This window comes from Pseudophryne corroboree, chromosome 7 (genome assembly GCF_028390025.1).
Source record: "Pseudophryne corroboree isolate aPseCor3 chromosome 7, aPseCor3.hap2, whole genome shotgun sequence".
Lineage (NCBI taxonomy): Eukaryota > Metazoa > Chordata > Amphibia > Anura > Myobatrachidae > Pseudophryne > Pseudophryne corroboree.
In genome coordinates, this window is record NC_086450.1 from 173,646,751 (window position 1) to 173,665,210 (window position 18,460).

Here is an 18,460-nt window from a genome sequence, read left to right on the forward strand (position 1 = left end):
GTTCTTGGCGTGTGTGTTCTGACACAAAGGCCAATGGGCTGGAAAAAAATATATAAATGTAATGATTAAATCTGGCTGTGTTGCTTTAAAAGTCAAATATAGATTTTCCAGTAGAAATGTCTCTAGTCCTGACCGGACTGTGTGGGCTTTAAAAATCTGTCTTTAGTAATTAGATTCATATAGTTGCAGAGGACGGCGTCCCGTACCTCTGCGTGTGGAAGTCAGGTATTCGTGCACTATCGTTGCGGCCGTACTTGTAAGATGTACAGGTGCGGGGGGCAGCGGGAACCTCCTGGCAGCTCCGGACAGACTCGTCCCTCAGCTTGCGCACCCGCTCTCCGGTTTGTCCTGTTAGGGATCTCCCCGTGTGCCTGCGCCGCTCGCTGGGTTGGTCGTGTTCACGTGGGGGGGAGCTCAGCCGCAGGATCTAAACAGAGCCTGTGGCAGTGTTGCACCTCCCCACAACGGAGTACTCACCTGTGTGGTCCTCCTGCTGCCCATCCGTCTGTACTGCTTACCGATGTCTGCGCCGTAGGCCCGAGGGTCTCACAGCACTCTCCTGTCCTCCAATGGTTTGATGTCTCTTAGTCGTCTCCTCCAACGCGTTTCAACCGGATCGGTCTTCCTCTGGGAGTCTTTGTTTCGGTGCTGTGAGACCCTCGGACCTACGGCGCAGACATCGGTAAGCAGTACAGACGGACGGGCAGCAGGAGGACCACACAGGTGAGTACTCCGTTGTGGGGAGGTGCAACACTGCCACAGGCTCTGTTTAGATCCTGCGGCTGAGCTCCCCCCCACGTGAACACGACCAACCCAGCGAGCGGCGCAGGCACACGGGGAGATCCCTAACAGGACAAACCGGAGAGCGGGTGCGCAAGCTGAGGGACGAGTCTGTCCGGAGCTGCCAGGAGGTTCCCGCTGCCCCCCGCACCTGTACATCTTACAAGTACGGCCGCAACGATAGTGCACGAATACCTGACTTCCACACGCAGAGGTACGGGACGCCGTCCTCTGCAACTATATGAATCTAATTACTAAAGACAGATTTTTAAAGCCCACACAGTCCGGTCAGGACTAGAGACATTTCTACTGGAAAATCTATATTTGACTTTTAAAGCAACACAGCCAGATTTAATCATTACATTTATATATTTTTTTCCAGCCCATTGGCCTTTGTGTCAGAACACACACGCCAAGAACCTAAAGGATTTAATCACCAATTTGAGTGATTAAAGGACTGAGTTAAACAGGTGCTCCCCGTGGAGCACACATTGTGATTACCACCTTTTTCATGTTCAACAATATTTATCTGCACGGTTTCATTATATTGAGTGTCATATTTGATACATGTGAAAGTAAAACACACCTTTATATAAGTATCCATTTGCATCATTTCACGAATACTCAAACTGTAGGGGATGAGCGCAGTCAGGTGAAAACCAGATATCCATATTGAACCAAAGGGCAAGGACACCCTTTTGACTAGCAGCACACCCCATACAGTAAAACCACCCCAGTGCGAAGATTACTTCCCTTTTTGTTTATTTATACACTGCAATTTAGGTTTCAGTTTGAACAGACACCACCCAAATCTAACTCTGAATTAGGTCCTTAGTCAATATTGGCCCTGCCTGACCACTATTTTTTCCTTGTGATGCCGATCCCGCGGGACCACGCATCAGCATCGCAAGGTGTTTCCACACGGTGCGATATGCACTGTTTTCTACCAATATGGACGACAGAGTCCATATTGGTAGATATATCGCACCGTGTGTAGGCCCCTTTAGATTTGAGTGGGTTATATATTTTTTTTCTGTGCAGGGTAAATAAAGGCTGCTTTTGCATGTAGCCCACAATTGTTAGCTTTAGGGTGTGTACACGGTGAGATATTTTCTTTCTATTTTGACTATATAGTCAAAAATTGCAAGAAAAGTTAGTGCAGATCGCAAGGTGAAAGTCATCTTGCGATCGCGATGCGCGGTCCCGCCAGGTCGGCATCGTAAGAAAAGATAGACTGTGCAGGTAAGTCAATCCTTGCTAGATCGGTGTACTATTTAGTTCATCTCACATGTCAATGACATCTCACATAAGCCAAACTCGTAAGCACACACAGTCCATATCTCAAGAAAAGTTAGTCAAAATCGGTGGTGCTGGGCTCCGGGGGAGTTCAAGGGAAATCGCAAGTGAAAATTGGGCATAGCAAAGATCTCACCGTTTGTACACACCCTTAGTTTTGCACTGCAATTTGGATTTCAGTTTAAACACACCCCACCGAAATCTAAATCTTTCTGCACGTTTCATCTGCCCTACCTGCAGTGCAACATGGTTTTGCCCAGTTACTTGATAATTTGCTTTACTTTCAAATATGAATCAGGCATTATTCCTGGAAAAGTAGCACATAACGAGAATGTATTTGGGAAAACAGTTTATCATAACCAGGCCTTCAGCAGCTCACACAAAATGGAGGAATTAAACATAAATAAAGCTTGACATTGCTATAAACAGTAACTGTAGAGTGTATATTTATGCTACAGAAAAGCATAAAAAAGGCAAAGATGTAATTTCACAGGTAATTTTGAAAAATATATTTTTTTTATTACAAAAGCACAATTTGAAAATGTCATTACAATATTAAAAAGGATAAAAAACAAAAAAAAGAAGACTGGGTTTTAGACAATGCCAAATCTCCCAAATACATATAGTGTATTTTAGCTTACTAACTCATACATTTCGTTACATGGCACAGCAAGAAGTACCTCATTGAACATTTCTTTTTTTTTTTTTTTACCAGTGGTCCTAGAACTGAAAGTGTAACCTGAAAAATCACATTTTGTTAACCTTTTTACCGAAGAGTAAAACTGAACATATTGCCTGTCCCGGTTTTTGGTCTGGTTATTTCACCACTGTATAGCAATTTCCCCCAGCAAGTCTTGTCATACACAAACTTAGGTTAACAGAGAAGACTGCATGAGATTAATGTATCAAAGTTCTTAATTGGACATTTTGCAGAATTAAAGATAAGAATAAAGTGTAGGGAGAGAGAAAAAAAAAAAAAAGGAGCCATGAAGTGGAGTACCTAACACCAGCTGACAGCACAGATTTTTAGTACTATAGTCGGATTTATCAGGTCTATTTGGGCAAGTTGAGAACAATAATTGGGTGTGTCTGGTACAACTGAACTGCTCGTCAAGCACCCATTAATTATTGCAGCTATTAACACGACTGAATAGCCCAGAGTCTAACATATCTGGGGTATATATCTATCTATATATACATACACTAATATATATATATATATATATATATATATATATATATATATATATTTATTTATTTTATCTCAAGGAGTCTGAAAAACAACAAACTTTATCTTTTATATCTGTCCTCTGAACAGTAAACTGAATATACCTGGGAAGATCTACCTTTCTTTGCTGATCGCTAGGCTAGGTATTTGTACATTGTTCCTCCAGTAGGATGCCTTCTTTAAATGTACAGCATCAGTTGTGAATAAAATCAATGATATGTGGTAGGCTTTAAAGGGGTGAGCAGTGATATCAGTTGAGAACTAAGGCTTCGGGAAAATTAAAGGTTTTACATATTAACAATAATTTAAAATAATTCTAACAATTCTGTCTGCTTCATTTCAGCTGCACAATAGACCACTTGTCCCTTCCCAAACGTAATAGTCCTGTTTCCATTAGCAGTGTGGCACAGTGTATAACAATCCCATTAATGGTGCATCCTTTGTTTCGCTTTCATTTATAAACATCTTTCATGTGCTGTGAACCGTTTTCATTGAGTTGGATATTAAACATACAAGTGGTGCTATATTGTGCCAAACAATAGTGTCTCATGTAAATGCAAAGGTCACTACCAGTTCTGTGTGCCGCTTAACATAACAGACATAACCTGCTTCTGCCTACATGTAAACGATCTATGCCAATCAAATAAATTATTGAAATTATGTACACATTCCCTTGTAGCTATACTTCAAGGTAGAATTCACTAACCATTTTTGAGAAATTATATATATATATATATATATATATATATATATATATATATATATATATGTGTGTGTGTGTGTGTGTATATGAATTTCTACAGCTGCATAAATAGGTTCTTGCCTGATCATTGTGTGTCCAACACATTCAACAACTAAAAACACACAACTGAACCAATCAACTACACACAGCAGACACCACTACATAGGCTAAAACTAATATTCACCCTCTCAACCCACAGGGACTATTAGACACCACTAAATGCCTAAGGTATGAACCTTGTTTCCCGCTGGATTGATAAACCGTGGTCTCCAGATTACTGCTTTAGTTGACAATCTGGCTGCTGCCCCTTTTGGATTTGGTAGTCCAATATGTTCACAACAACCAATTTTCCCATGTTTATCTATGTCACCTCAAACAAACTTTACATTTATAGACTTCATCAACAGCACATATGACCGACATATACTGGTTTACGCCATACCAAAATATACAGAAATCCTATAAGAGGAGAACATAAAAAGTATGATAATCTGTTTCACATCTGTTAAGATTCCAGATATTATAATAAAAGTGCTAAAGGTGATGCAAAGAGATAAGCATAGGTCCAATATAATGCAGTATTTCAGACTCTAGTTTCCCTGTCTATGGGAAATAGAACCGTATTGGGACAACTGCTCTAAGCATGTGTATACACCAAAATGAAGCAACTAGAGTTTGGAAAACAAACTTTAGGCGACTAATACGTATATACAGCAACTGTGTAGAAGAATGAGCATCTCTGACTCTCAAAACAATGACAGTAAACAACTCTCAAAAATGCCCCCCTTCCCCCGAGTGGCTGTATTTTTGACAGGTCATAGCATAAGTATTTCTATGAAGCACGGCTAAACATAAATAGATCAAAAGGCATACACACATACAAGGTGTACACAGCATACATATAAAACAACGCAGATAGGTGTTTATCGCGCAGTGTTGCATTTTCATTTATTGTCATTCTGGCTTAACAATATCAATAATACACTTATACACTGTAAGGCTAGAGTAGTCATTGGTTTATAGCAAGGATGCCAAGGGTAAATTAGATGGTTTGCATACTGGCTAGAACCATCGGGAACATTGCAAAACAACGGCCTGTCCGTCTTCTATAAATCCCCAGTCTATTAAACGGCTACAAACAATGAAATGAATGTCCAGGTATACAGCATTAAAATGGAGAATGAGAATGTCCAAGTATACAGTGTTATAGTCCAGATACTCTGTATTCTACAAAGCAATAGGGCAAATTAAACCTGTTCCACCTAAAGTCTCCCCACAGGGAGGCAGCCACTTTGTGCGCTGATTCAATGTTCAAAAGAATGCATTAACTTACTAAGAGCTAGATCACTATGAGGTGCAAAATATTGCGTGCCTCAATATCATCACGAGCTCCTAGGGTACTTACTGGTAGTGTCATGAACATAGGTTAAGCTCACGGAATGGCTGTCTACACTTTGGGTTGGTGACTAACAAAATGCCCAGCACCATAGCTAAAACATTGAACATAGCACAGTTTCCAGTTCTTCAAAGTGACTTACAATAGTGCATACAGTACTTTCAAATACAAAGTAATGAATAAAAATATACCTTTTATTTTGTGGTCTGTCAGCATTGAGTACATATACAGTATGTATGAGTGGACTTGTTACTGTGACTTATAAGAAGTTTCAGGATGCAATAGAAGATTTTCTACAGTTGTGTTTAAACAGAAAGACCACACATACTATGTACAAGCAATATCATGAGACAGACAACAGATCAATGGAGAGGTTGTTATTCAGCTTTTTAACAAGCAAAATACGCACCCTCTGATTTCAGGACCTAATCTCACAAGTACAACGTAAATCAGTGATCACTATTTTCCATTTGGAAAAAAAAAAGAAAAAAAAAAAAGAAGTAAATATACAACATTGTGTGACGATATTGGACTCTTGTGTGAAGACTGCATTTATTCGGAAAGAAGAAAATAGGCATTAAGACATGTACATTCTGACACTAATAGAAATCGTGATCCAGTAAGCTTTTAAAATAACTTTTGTTGGTGTTTTTAAAACAAATTAAACTAACTTAATAGTTCACTACATGTTTTTTTTTATTTTTTATTTTTTACAAATTTGAATGTTTTAAGTTACATGAATCTACAATTAACCATTATTAAGTAGCAATTCTGTCTATATTACTGCATCAAGCCAATGAACACTTAAATGCACTTCACAGCAAAAGATTATGTAAACTTTGAGGGTTTTTTTATTCTCTTTTTCCTTCGCACCACTGAGGACCATGCGGAAGCCAGTCACCGTGTGTATACCAGGCACAGGCTCCCTCCTGTTCCCACACTGGTGACGGTTAGAAAATGCGTAACCGTCTGCTGTACAATGTCCTCTGTAGTGGTTTTCAGTTGATCCCATTAAGGCCTACAGTTTAACCATTCTATTGCCACAAAGGCCGGCAAGCAATGTGCAGGTCACTGTAGCACAGAAAGGATTTTAGGAAACTAGACAAAGCCATCTATGTTTTGTTTAGTAATTTGATGGCCATTGACAAGATAAAATAAAGTTAATCTGTATATTGTTATTCTTACAAGCAGCTCCAAACCTGAGTATTGTAAGGTTATATCTAAACATACAAAAATGTATGTACATTTTCTTCTCCACCTTCTTGTAAACAGTTGTCAGTATTATCTGTTTAAATCCCTTTACCTATGAGACATGCATATCATACATACATTTTAAATATATATATATTTATATATATATATAAAAACAAAAAAAAAACTTGTCCAAAGAAAAACCTAAGCATCAACAAACTGCTGGCTGCACCGCTCCCAGGGCGGAATAAACTAGGCTTGAAGCAATTTATAGGCTTAGAAGCAACCATCCATTCTTATGTTCACAGAATTTCAGAAATACTGAGACTTTTGCACCTTCCATGCGATTACAGTATTTATAACACTATTGTATGTGGAGATAGACATTTCACTAGACCCCTTATTTTTTCTTTTTTTTTTTTTTTAGAGCGAGGGATAAAAGCAGCACTTATAAATGTATTGAATCTGGCAACAGACGTTACCATGGTTAGATAAGGAACTTATTCCATACTAACTTTTTTCTGTTTTAAATAAAAAAAAAAAAAAAAATATATATATATATATATAACTATATACATTTTATTACATATTAAAAAGGAAAAAAAAAAAAAAAGTAATTAAAAGCGCTGAATCACATGTTCATTCCTTGGGCACTTAACAGCGAATCAAGCATGTCGAATGTATCTTTGTAGTCCATATGCTGGCTGTTTGCACCGTACTCGTGACCGGCATCAGGGCCGTTGCTCTCCACTGGCTTCTTGTCCAGTTTCACGAGGGTGCTGAGATGCCCGTAGCCCACCTGGTATGTGACAGGGGGAGGGAGTAAGGGATGGTTAAGAACAGTGTTGTGAGAGGATATATACTGCTTAACAGAGGAAGAACTAGTAGAACTACCTGAAGTTTTGGAACTTTTGCTCATTTTGGAGTGGTGGTTGTAAGAGGCGTCATTGGAATGTGGCCTCTTTCTTGAAGAGCTGGAGCTCGAGGTACCACCATCATTGGGCACACCAACAGGACTCCGTAAAACAGTTGTTGCCATTCCGTCCATATAAAGTTTATTGCTGTTGTTGTTGCTTGCACTGCTGTAGTGTGAAGAGCAATGCTTGTGGCTGCTACTGTGGTGTCGATTGGAAGAATGCTCTTTGTGCTTGTCTTTGTGTTCTTTGTTCATGTGCGGACTTGAGTGCTTGCTCTTCCCGCTGCCCTCGTCAGATGAGCTGTGCCTATCAGCGGAAGATACTTTTATTTTCACTCTCAAGTCATCTTTGCTGGATCCTCTTTCTGTAGGGGGGATAGGGATACGCAGTTTCAGGGAACCACCCTTATCCTTTTTGTCAGTAATATGTTTTTCAGTCTTTTCGGCATTAGAAAGCGGAATTTTCATTTTGAGAGGGGAGGCAACAGAACTGCTGCCCGAGACTTGGCCATGTTTTTTGTGCTGATGCTGATCCACGTGGAGAGATGGAATTTGATCTCGAACATCAGTTTCAACAGTTTCGAGCTTCCGCTTCTCCCTATACTTGTCCAAAGACATTTTGTGAGACGCTGCCATTGAAGGCACATACATTTGTCCATGGTATTTGTTGCTCAATGACTTATGGGCATGGTCCAGCTTAGCTGAATGGTCGGAAGCCTTGTCAGATCTATGGTGTAAGCCAGAGTGTAGCGGAACAGCAGACATATTGTACTGAGCAGCTGACAGGGAACTCTCCTGCTTCTGGCTGTATCCCTGGTCAGCCCTAGGTTGCTCATGGTGCTGAGGCCATTCATGATGGGAGGGCATTGTATATGATGTACCAGGTATTGCCAATATAGACAGTTCCTCAGGGTTATGGGGCCCCTGGATGGGCATGCTTCCTGAGTTCACAGTAGGTGGTGCAGGAAATGCAGATGTTGATGACTTGGGAAAACTAGCACTTGCAGCAATACCAGATACTGGGTCAACCAAAATAGAATTCTGGACCAGAGAAGAACCAAGGAGGGAGTTGTCAAGCTGTCCATCAGCCTTGGGTTTCCTTGCAGCCTGGATAGCCTTAAATTAAAAAACAAAAACAAAAAAAACACAACTAAATTAATAAACAAACTGAACAAGTAATAAAACAAAAACAAAAAACCACATCATGAGACCCTCAAACACAAAACAGTTTACAATTTGTTCCGAAGTGACCAAAATCAAGTTAAAAGGTTATTGGCAATGGAGTTACTTTACATTAAAAATAAATAAAGCCTTGATTTAAAAAGAGCAGAGGAAAAGTAAATTAAAAAGCTGTACAGAAAATTATTAAACAATTATCTTTACAGATTTCAGCATCCTAAGCAGGTTGGCAGACGTGACCAATCCATTTAACCCCAGAGCTGTGGTTCCCAAACTGGGTTGGTGGACCAGGAACAAATCAAATTATTTATGGTCAATATATTAAGCATAACCAGAGTTGGAAGCTGCAATCATAAAATGTGGACAAACAGAAGCACAACCCTGTCCACCACCACATAACCTAGGATAAGGAATTTTCTTAAATTTAATGTTTGCTGAATTTCTTAACAAAATTGGCCTACGGATGCTATGAAAATAATAGGATTTTGGTACTTACCAGGTAAATCCTTTTCTTTGAATCCATAGGGGGCACTGGAGTACTCTTGGGGATATGGACGGCTTAGCAGAAACAAAGGCACTGAATATTTAAATTTAGAACTCTCCACCCCTCCATATCCCCGAGTACCTCAGTGTAGTACCTCAGTGTTTTTTACTGAGCCGAACAGGAACTATAGAGAGGTTGACAATGGAGAATTCCTATAACCTAACGGACAACAACAAAGTTGACACATAACGTTACTGACAACGAAACAGTTGACACCATAACCGATAGAACCTTATAATTTGAACCAGTCGGTGAAAATGTGTTACCATGAGATCCCCTGAGCTTAATACAACCCAGGTAAAACTGCTCTGGGTGGGCGTCCAGTGCCCCCTATGGATTCAAAGAAAAGGATTTACCTGGTAAGTACCAAAATCCTATTTTCTTTTTCATCCACTAGGGGTCACTGGAGTACTCTTGGGACGTACCAAAGCTTCCCCCGTGGGCGGGAGAGCTGTTTGACACCTGTAACACTAGGCGGCCAAAGCTAGATGCTGATGCCGCAAACGTATCAAACCTGTAAAAGTGCACAAACGTGTGCACTGAAGACCATGTAGCCGCACGGTCAAGCTGCGTCGTAGAAGCTCCACGACCAGCTGGCCATGACGTTCCCACAGAACCTGTGGGATGAGCTATTACTGATGTAGGCGACTGTAACCTAGCCTTAAGGTAAGCCTGACGTATAGTCAGTTTTTCCATCTGGATAAGGTCTGCTGAGAAGCTGGCCAACCCCACTTGGCAGCATCATAGAGAACAAACAACGTATCCGTATTACGAACTGTAGACGTTCGGGACATATAAACGCGTAATGCGCGTACCACATTCAGAATTCTAGAATGTGCTGTCAACTAGAGATGAGCGGATTCGGTTTTACTCGGTTTTACTCGGTTCTCAAAACCGAATCTTATTGGCTCACGGATGTCACGTGTTTTGGATAGCCAATAAGATTCGGTTTTGAGAACCGAGTAAAACCGAGTAAAACCGAATCCGCTCATCTCTACTGTCAACACAGGAACCACTATTGGTTGATTGATGTGAAAAGATGACACTAGCTTTGGTAAGAAATCGGGATTCGTCCGAAGTTCCGCTCTGTCATCAGGAAACACCAAATACGGTGGCTTGCATGACAAGGCACCCAAATTTGAAAAACGCCTTGCCGAAGCTAAGGCTAGAAGAAAAAACGTTTTCCAAGTCAGAAACTTAATATCCACTTGCTGTAAGGGTTCAAAATATGAAGACTGTAAGAAATCTGAACCCAAATTCAAGTCCCATGGCGCTGTAGGTGGAATAAATGGAGGCTGTACTCTGAGGACACCCTGCAGAAAAGTGTGTACCGACGGCAATAGAGCCAATCGTCTTTGAAAATAAATTGACAACACAGATACCTGCACCTTCAGTGTAGATAAACACAGTCCTCCATCCAACCCCGTCTGTAAAAATAACAGAATACGGGTAACTTGAAAGATGATGTCGGAAACTTCCGAGCTTCACACCAACCTATATAGGCACGCCAAATTCTGTAATAATGAGCTGCCGTAACCGGCTTCCTAGCTCGTAACATGGTTGGTATAACCGATACTGTAATGCCCTCTCTTCTTAAGAGGGCGGTCTCAACAACCACCCTGTCAACCGCAGCCGCGCTAAATAGGGGTAAAAGAACGGCCCCTGTTGTAACGGGTTGGACGTAGTATGAGCGGCCAAGGATCGTCTGCGAGTAGTCCTCGGAAATTCGAGAACCAAACTCTCCGAGACCCATGAGATATCACTAGTATGACTGTGACGGACTCTCTTATGATCCGTTTTAGCAACGGAGAGAGCAGCGGAAAACGGTGGAAACAGATACACGAGGCTGTACGGCCACGCGATTGTGAGAGCATCCACCGCCACTGCCCTTGGGATCTGTCGTTCTGGACACATACTGGGCGCTTGTAATTGTGGCGAGATGGCATCATGTCCACCTGAGGGTAACCCCACCTGTGGACCAACATGTGAAACACCTCTGGATTTAATGCCCAGTCTCCTGGATGAAAATCCCGACGGCTGAGATCATCTGTCTAGCAGATGTCCACTCCCGGAATGAACCCAGTCGACAATATCACCTTGTGGTATTCTGGGCAATTGAGGATTCGAGCTACTTCCCGCATTGCCATGCGGCTTCTCGTTCCTCCCTGGTTGTTGTGTATGCGACTGCCGTCGCGTTGTCTGACTGCACTTGGACAGTCTGAGAGCGAAGCATGTAGTGCATTGTAAATTGCACGGAGTTCCAGGACATTTATAGACAGCAATCTGTCGTGATCCGTTTAGAAACCCTGTTGCTGACCATTTTAAACTACAACTCCCCAACCTCTGAGACTCTCGCCCAGAGTAGAGACACCCTCGCTTTCCTGTGGGAAATCTGCCTATGTGAGGGCGACTACTGCTGTTGAAATGGACGCGAGTGAAAACCTCCGAACTGAAGCGCTTCGAAAGCCCATCATTGTTCCTAATAGGCGAATACACAAATGTACCGATAGTGTGCGTGGCTTGAGCACTAATTGTACCAGATGGCGTATAATCTGTTCTTTCTGGTGTAGTAGGTAAATTCTTTGATTTACCGTATCTGGAATCATACCTAGGAATTGAAGTCGTTGAGACGGAATTAGATGCGATTGTTTTTGAAGTTGACACTGCAACCGTGGTGTACGTTAGCAGCGCAAGTCGGAGGAGCATCTGTTGAAACGGAGCTCTTATGAGCAGATCGTTAAGTATGGAACGATTGTCACTGCCAGGAATCTGAGATGAGCTATCATCACAAACATCACTTTGGTGAATACCCGAGGCGCTGACAAGAGGCCAAACGGTAGAGCCTGAAACGGTTAATGGCTGTGGCGTATTGCCAAACGCAAGAACCTGTGATGAGGTGACCAAACCGGAATGTGTAAGTACGCATCCTGGAGATCAAGCGCAACCATGCAATCGTGTGGCTCCAAATATGCAAATACTGACCGCAGAAAATCCATCTTCAATCTGTAGTAAGTGACTTACTGATTGAGACTGCGACGGAGCCCTCCGGCTTTGGTACCACAAACAGACGGGAATAACAACCCTGACCTTGTTGGTGTACCAGGCCTGGAATTAAAAACTGCTGAATCCAGCAGAGACTGAATGGCAACCTGCCAAAACGCCTTATTTCGTCCGACAGAGGCAGTCCTGTCTTTTAACCCTAAATAGCGGTTCCATCCATGAGTGGATGGCTGGAAACCCGGCAAATGTAACGTGTAAAGGCGCGCTCCCACAATTGGCCTGAAATATCAAATTTAGGACCAAACAACTTCTGGCCTTGTCGTGCTGAAACTAGCGACGATGAAAAGCGAGAAGCGAGGTAACAGGCGGCAGCAGAAGCTTTACAGAGATACTCAGCAGCTTCTCATTAACGATAAGTCTAACGTGATCGTCATTGTTTCCATACATAGAGCGCCTAGTGACCCAAATGTATCTTGGGTCTTTATAAGGTTTGACACAGACGAATTCACCAATGGCGGATTCTCCCATTTAGATGTGGAAACGGGTAAATAGACTTAAATCTTAGTAAGATATTCTAAATAAGAAACTCATTGAAGATCTGTCGTTTAGTAAATACGACGGATTAGATGTTAGAGGCTCCTTAGTCTATGTAAATTTGAGACACTGACTCACTGGTCATTAGCAATGTATGGTTGTCAAAACCCGCACTATCTGACTGCTGGTCTAATGTGCCCTTCTCACTCGTAGTTAGCGCTGTGAGGTTTGACATAGAATTGTCAGACTGCAACATAGCCGAAATGTTTAAAATTATAAGACCAGTTAAATTAACACCCTGGTACCCAAAGGGAAGTTGGACCTTTGGAAAGGCTGAGACTCCTCCGTTAGAGCTGGCGGAGTAACTTCCGAGACTCCGATCTTACCGCTCCTATCGAGCGGAGTCAATTTGAATTGCCAATGCTTAACATAGGATCTGGGAATGAACCGGCTTCCGGAGTGGAAACCTACAAAACAAACTGAACCTGTGGTAGATTTATGTACAGACATTGTAGTAAACCTTATTTTTAGTCTGTGCTGGAGCCTTACTCCTTATACAGACAGACAACACAATAGCCAAAGGACAGACACTTGCACGACTCAGTAAAATCTTGACTTAAGGTGTGTAATAATAAGAATTTACTTACCGATAATTCTATTTCTCGGAGTCCGTAGTGGATGCTGGGGTTCCTGAAAGGACCATGGGGAATAGCGGCTCCGCAGGAGACCGGGCACAAAAGTAAAGCTTTCCGATCAGGTGGTGTGCACTGGCTCCTCCCCCTATGACCCTCCTCCAAGCCAGTTAGGTACTGTGCCCGGACGAGCGTACACAATAAGGGAGGAATTTTGAATCCCGGGTAAGACTCATACCAGCCACACCAATCACACCGTACAACTTGTGATCTAAACCCAGTTAACAGTATGATAACAGCGGAGCCTCTGAAAAGATGGCTCACAACAATAATAACCCGATTTTTGTAACTATGTACAAGTATTGCAGATAATCCGCACTTGGGATGGGCGCCCAGCATCCACTACGGACTCCGAGAAATAGAATTATCGGTAAGTAAATTCTTATTTTCTCTATCGTCCTAGTGGATGCTGGGGTTCCTGAAAGGACCATGGGGATTATACCAAAGCTCCCAAACGGGCGGGAGAGTGCGGATGACTCTGCAGCACCGAATGAGAGAACTCCAGGTCCTCCTTAGCCAGGGTATCAAATTTGTAGAATTTAGCAAACGTGTTTGCCCCTGACCAAGTAGCTGCTCGGCAAAGTTGTAAAGCCGAGACCCCTCGGGCAGCCGCCCAAGATGAGCCCACGTTCCTTGTGGAATGGGCATTTACATATTTTGGCTGTGGCAGGCCTGCCACAGAATGTGCAAGCTGAATTGTATTACACATCCAACTAGCAATAGTCTGCTTAGAAGCAAGAGCACCCAGTTTGTTGGGTGCATACAGGATAACAGCAAGTCAGTTTTCCTGACTCCAGCCGTCCTGGAACATATTTTCAGGGCCCTGACAACATCTAGCAACTTGGAGTCCTCCAAGTCCCTAGTAGGTGCAAGGCACCACAATAAGCTGGTTCAGGTGAAACACTGACACCACCTTAGGGAGAGAACTGGGGACGAGTCCGCAGCTCTGCCCTGTCCGAATGGACAAACAGATATGGGCTTTTTTGAGAAAAAAACCACCAATTTGACACTCGCCTGGTCCAGGCCAGGGCCAAGAGCATGGTCACTTTTCATGTGAGATGCTTCAAATCCACAGATTTGACTGGTTTTAAACCAATGTGATTTGAGGAATCCCAGAACTACGTTGAGATCCCACAGTGCCACTGGAGGCACAAAAGGGGGTTGTATATGCAATACTCCCTTGACAAACTTCTGGACTTCAGGAACTGAAGCCAATTCTTTCTGGAAGAAAATCGACAGGGCCGAAATTTGAACCTTAATGGACCCCAATTTGAGGCCCATAGACACTCCTGTTTGCAGGAAATGCAGGAAACGACCGAGTTGAACTTTCTTTTTGTGGGGCCTTCCTGGCCTCACACCACGCAACATATTTTCGCCACATGTGGTGATAATGTTGTGCGGTCACCTCCTTTCTGGCTTTGACCAGGGTAGGAATGACCTCTTCCGGAATGCCTTTTTCCCTTAGGATCCGGCTGTCCACCGCCATGCCGACAAACGCAGCTGCGGTAAGTCTTGGAACAGACATGGTACTTGCTGAAGCAAGTCCCTTCTTAGCGGCAGAGGCCATAAGACCTCTGTAAGCATCTCTTGAAGTTCCGGGTACCAAGTCCTTCTTGGCCAATCCGGAGCCATGAGTATAGTTCTTACTCCTCTACGTCTTATAATTCTCAGCACCTTAGGTATGAGAAGCAGAGGAGGGAACACATACACCGACTGGTACACCCACGGTGTTACCAGAACGTCCACAGCTATTGCCTGAGGGTCTCTTGACCTGGCGCAATACCTGTCCCGTTTTTTGTTCAGACGGGACGCCATCATGTCCACCTTTGGTATTTCCCAACGGTTTACAATCATGTGGAAAAAACTTCCCGATGAAGTTTCCACTCTCCCGGGTGGAGGTCGTGCCTGCTGAGGAAGTCTGCTTCCCAGTTTCCATTCCCGGGATGAAACACTGCTGACAGTGCTATCACATGATTTTCCGCCCAGCGAAAAGTCCTTGCAGTTTTTGCCATTGCCCTCCTGCTTCTTGTGTCGCCCTGTCTGTTTACGTGGGCGACTGCCGTGATGTTTTTCCCACTGGATCAATACCGGCTGACCTTGAAGCAGAGGTCTTGCAAAGCTTAGAGCATTATAAATTTACCCTTAGCTCCAGTATATTTATGTGGAGAAAAGTCTCCAGACTTGATCACACTCCCTGGAAATTTTTTCCTTGTGTGACTGCTCCCCAGTCTCTCGGGCTGGGCTCCGTGGTCACCAGCATCCAATCCTGAATGCCGAATCTGCGGCCCTCTAGAAGATGAGCACTCTATAACCACCACAGGAGAGACACCCTTGTCCTTGGATATAGGGTTATCCGCTGATGCATCTGAAGATGCGATCCGGACCATTTGTCCAGCAGATCCCACTGAAAAGTTCTTGCGTGAAATCTGCCGAATGGAATTGCTTCGTAGGAAGCCACCATTTTTACCAGGATCCTTGTGCAATGATGCACTGTTTTTAGGAGGTTCCTGACTAGCTCGGATAACTCCCTGGCTTTCTCTTCCGGGAGAAACACCTTTTTCTGGACTGTGTCCAGAATCATCCCTAGGCACAGCAGACGTGTCGTCGGGATCAGCTGCGATTTTGGAATATTTAGAATCCACCCGTGCTGTTGTAGCAGTATCCGAGATAGTGCTACTCCGACCTCCAACTGTTCCCTGGACTATGCCCTTATCAGGAGATCGTCCAAGTAAGGGATAATTAAGACGCCTTTTCTTCGAAGAATCATTATTTCGGCCATTACCTTGGTAAAGACCCGGGGTGCCGTGGACAATCCAAACGGCAGCGTCTGAAACTGATAGTGACAGTTCTTAGTGAGAAGGGCAAATTTGGGACATAGAGGTAAGCATCCCTGATGTCCCGGGACACTATATAGTCCCCTTCTTCCTGGTTCGTTATCACTGCTCTGAGTGACTCCATCTTGATTTGAACCTTTGTAAGTGTTCAAAAAATTTTTTTTAGAATAAGTCTCACCTAGCCTTCTGGCTTCAGTACCACAATATAGTGTGGAATAATACCCCTTTTCTTGTAGTAGGAGGGGTAATTTAATTATCACCTGCTGGAATACAGCTTGTGAATTTTTTCCCATACTGCCTCCTTGTCGGAGGGAGACCTTGGTAAAGCAGACTTCAGGAGCCTGCGAAGGGGAAACGTCTCGACATTCCAATCTGTACCCCTGGGATACTACTTGTAGGATCCAGGGGTCCTGTACGGTCTCAGCGCCATGCTGAGAACTTGTCAGAAGCGGTGGAACGCTTCTGTTCCTGGGAATGGGCTGCCTGCTGCAGTCTTCTTCCCTTTCCTCTATCCCTGGGCAGATATGATCTTATAGGGACGAAAGGACTGAGGCTGAAAAGACGGTGTCTTTTTCTGCAGAGATGTGACTTAGGGTAAAAACGGCGGATTTTCCAGCAGTTGCCGTGGCCACCAGGTCCGATGGACCGACCCCAAATAACTCCTCTTCCTTTATACGGCAATACACCTTTGTGCCGTTTGGAATCTGCATCACCTGACCACTGTCGTGTCCATAACATCTTCTGGCAGATATGGACATCGCATTTACTCTTGATGCCAGAGTGCAAATATCCCTCTGTGCATCTCGCATATATAGAAATGCATCCTTTAAATGCTCTATAGTCAATAAAATACTGTCCCTGTCAAGGGTATCAATATTTTTAGTCAGGGAATCCGACCAAGCCACCCAGCTCTGCACATCCAGGCTGAGGCGATCGCTGGTCGCAGTATAACACCAGTATGTGTGTATATACTTTTTTATGATATTTTCCAGCCTCCTGTCAGCTGGTCCTTGAGGACGGCCCTATCTATAGACGGTACCGCCACTTGTTTTGATAAGCGTGTGAGCGCCTTATCCACCCTAAGGGGTGTTTCCCAACGCGCCCTAACTTCTGGCGGGAAAGGGTATACCGCCCATAATTTTCTATCGGGGGGAACCCATCACACACTTTATTTAATTTATCTGATTCAGGAAAAACTACGGTAGTTTTTTCACATCCCACATAATACCCTCTTTTGTGGTACTTGTAGTATCAGAAATATGTAACACCTCCTTCATTGCCTTTAACGTGTGGCCCTAATAAGGAATACGTTTGTTTATTCACCGTCGACACTGGATTCAGTGTCCCTGTCTGTGTCTGTGTCGACCGACTAAAGTAAACGGGCGTTTTAAAAACCCCTGACGGTGTTTTTGAGACGTCTGGACCGGTACTAATTGTTTGTCGGCCGTCTCATGTCGTCAACCGACCTTGCAGCGTGTTGACATTATCACGTAATTTCCTAAATAAGCCATCCATTCCGGTGTCGACTCCCTAGAGAGTGACATCACCATTACAGGCAATTGCTCCGCCTCCACACCAATATCGTCCTCATACATGTCGACACACACGTACCGACACACAGCAGACACACAGGGAATGCTCTTAACGAAGACAGGACCCCACTAGCCCTTTGGGGAGACAGAGGGAGAGTTTGCCAGCACACACCAAAAGCGCTATATATGACAGGGATAGCCTTATAATAAGTGCTCCCTGTATAGCTGCTTTTATAATATAATTTTTGCCACTATTTTGCCCCCCCTCTCTTGTTTTACCCTGTTTCTGTAGTGCAGTGCAGGGGAGAGACCTGGGAGCCGTCCTGACCAGCGGAGCTGTGTAAGGAAAATGGCGCTGTGTGCTGAGATAGGCCCCGCCCCTTTTCCGGCGGGCTCGTCTCCCGCTCTTTAGTGTATTCTGGCAGGGGTTAAATATCTCCATATAGCCCCGGAGGCTATATGTGAGGTATTTTTTAGCCAAATAGGTTTTCATTTGCCTCCCAGGGCGCTCCCCTCCCAGCGCCCTGCACCCTCAGTGACTGCCGTGTGAAGTGTGCTGAGAGGAAAATGGCGCACAGCTGCAGTGCTGTGCGCTA

At 43.6% G+C, this 18,460-nt stretch overlaps 1 protein-coding gene across 4 annotated transcripts in view; it reads right to left on the reverse strand.

Annotated features, from left to right (window-relative positions):
- CCNT2 (cyclin T2) overlaps positions 1-18,460 on the reverse strand; it is a 139,010-nt gene that overhangs the window by 30,843 nt on the left and 89,707 nt on the right. The window contains exons 9-10 of one of the 4 annotated variants that reach the window (XM_063933787.1): positions 7,528-8,665; positions 7,276-7,432 (exon numbers count right to left, since the gene is read on the reverse strand). In XM_063933787.1, coding sequence (XP_063789857.1) covers positions 7,365-7,432; positions 7,528-8,665 — 1,206 coding nt within the window. In that variant the 3' untranslated portion in view covers positions 7,276-7,364. Of the gene's footprint in view, positions 1-7,264; positions 8,666-18,460 lie in introns of those variants that run through there. The other 3 variants (XM_063933785.1, XM_063933788.1, XM_063933786.1) reach the window with 3 other exon arrangements.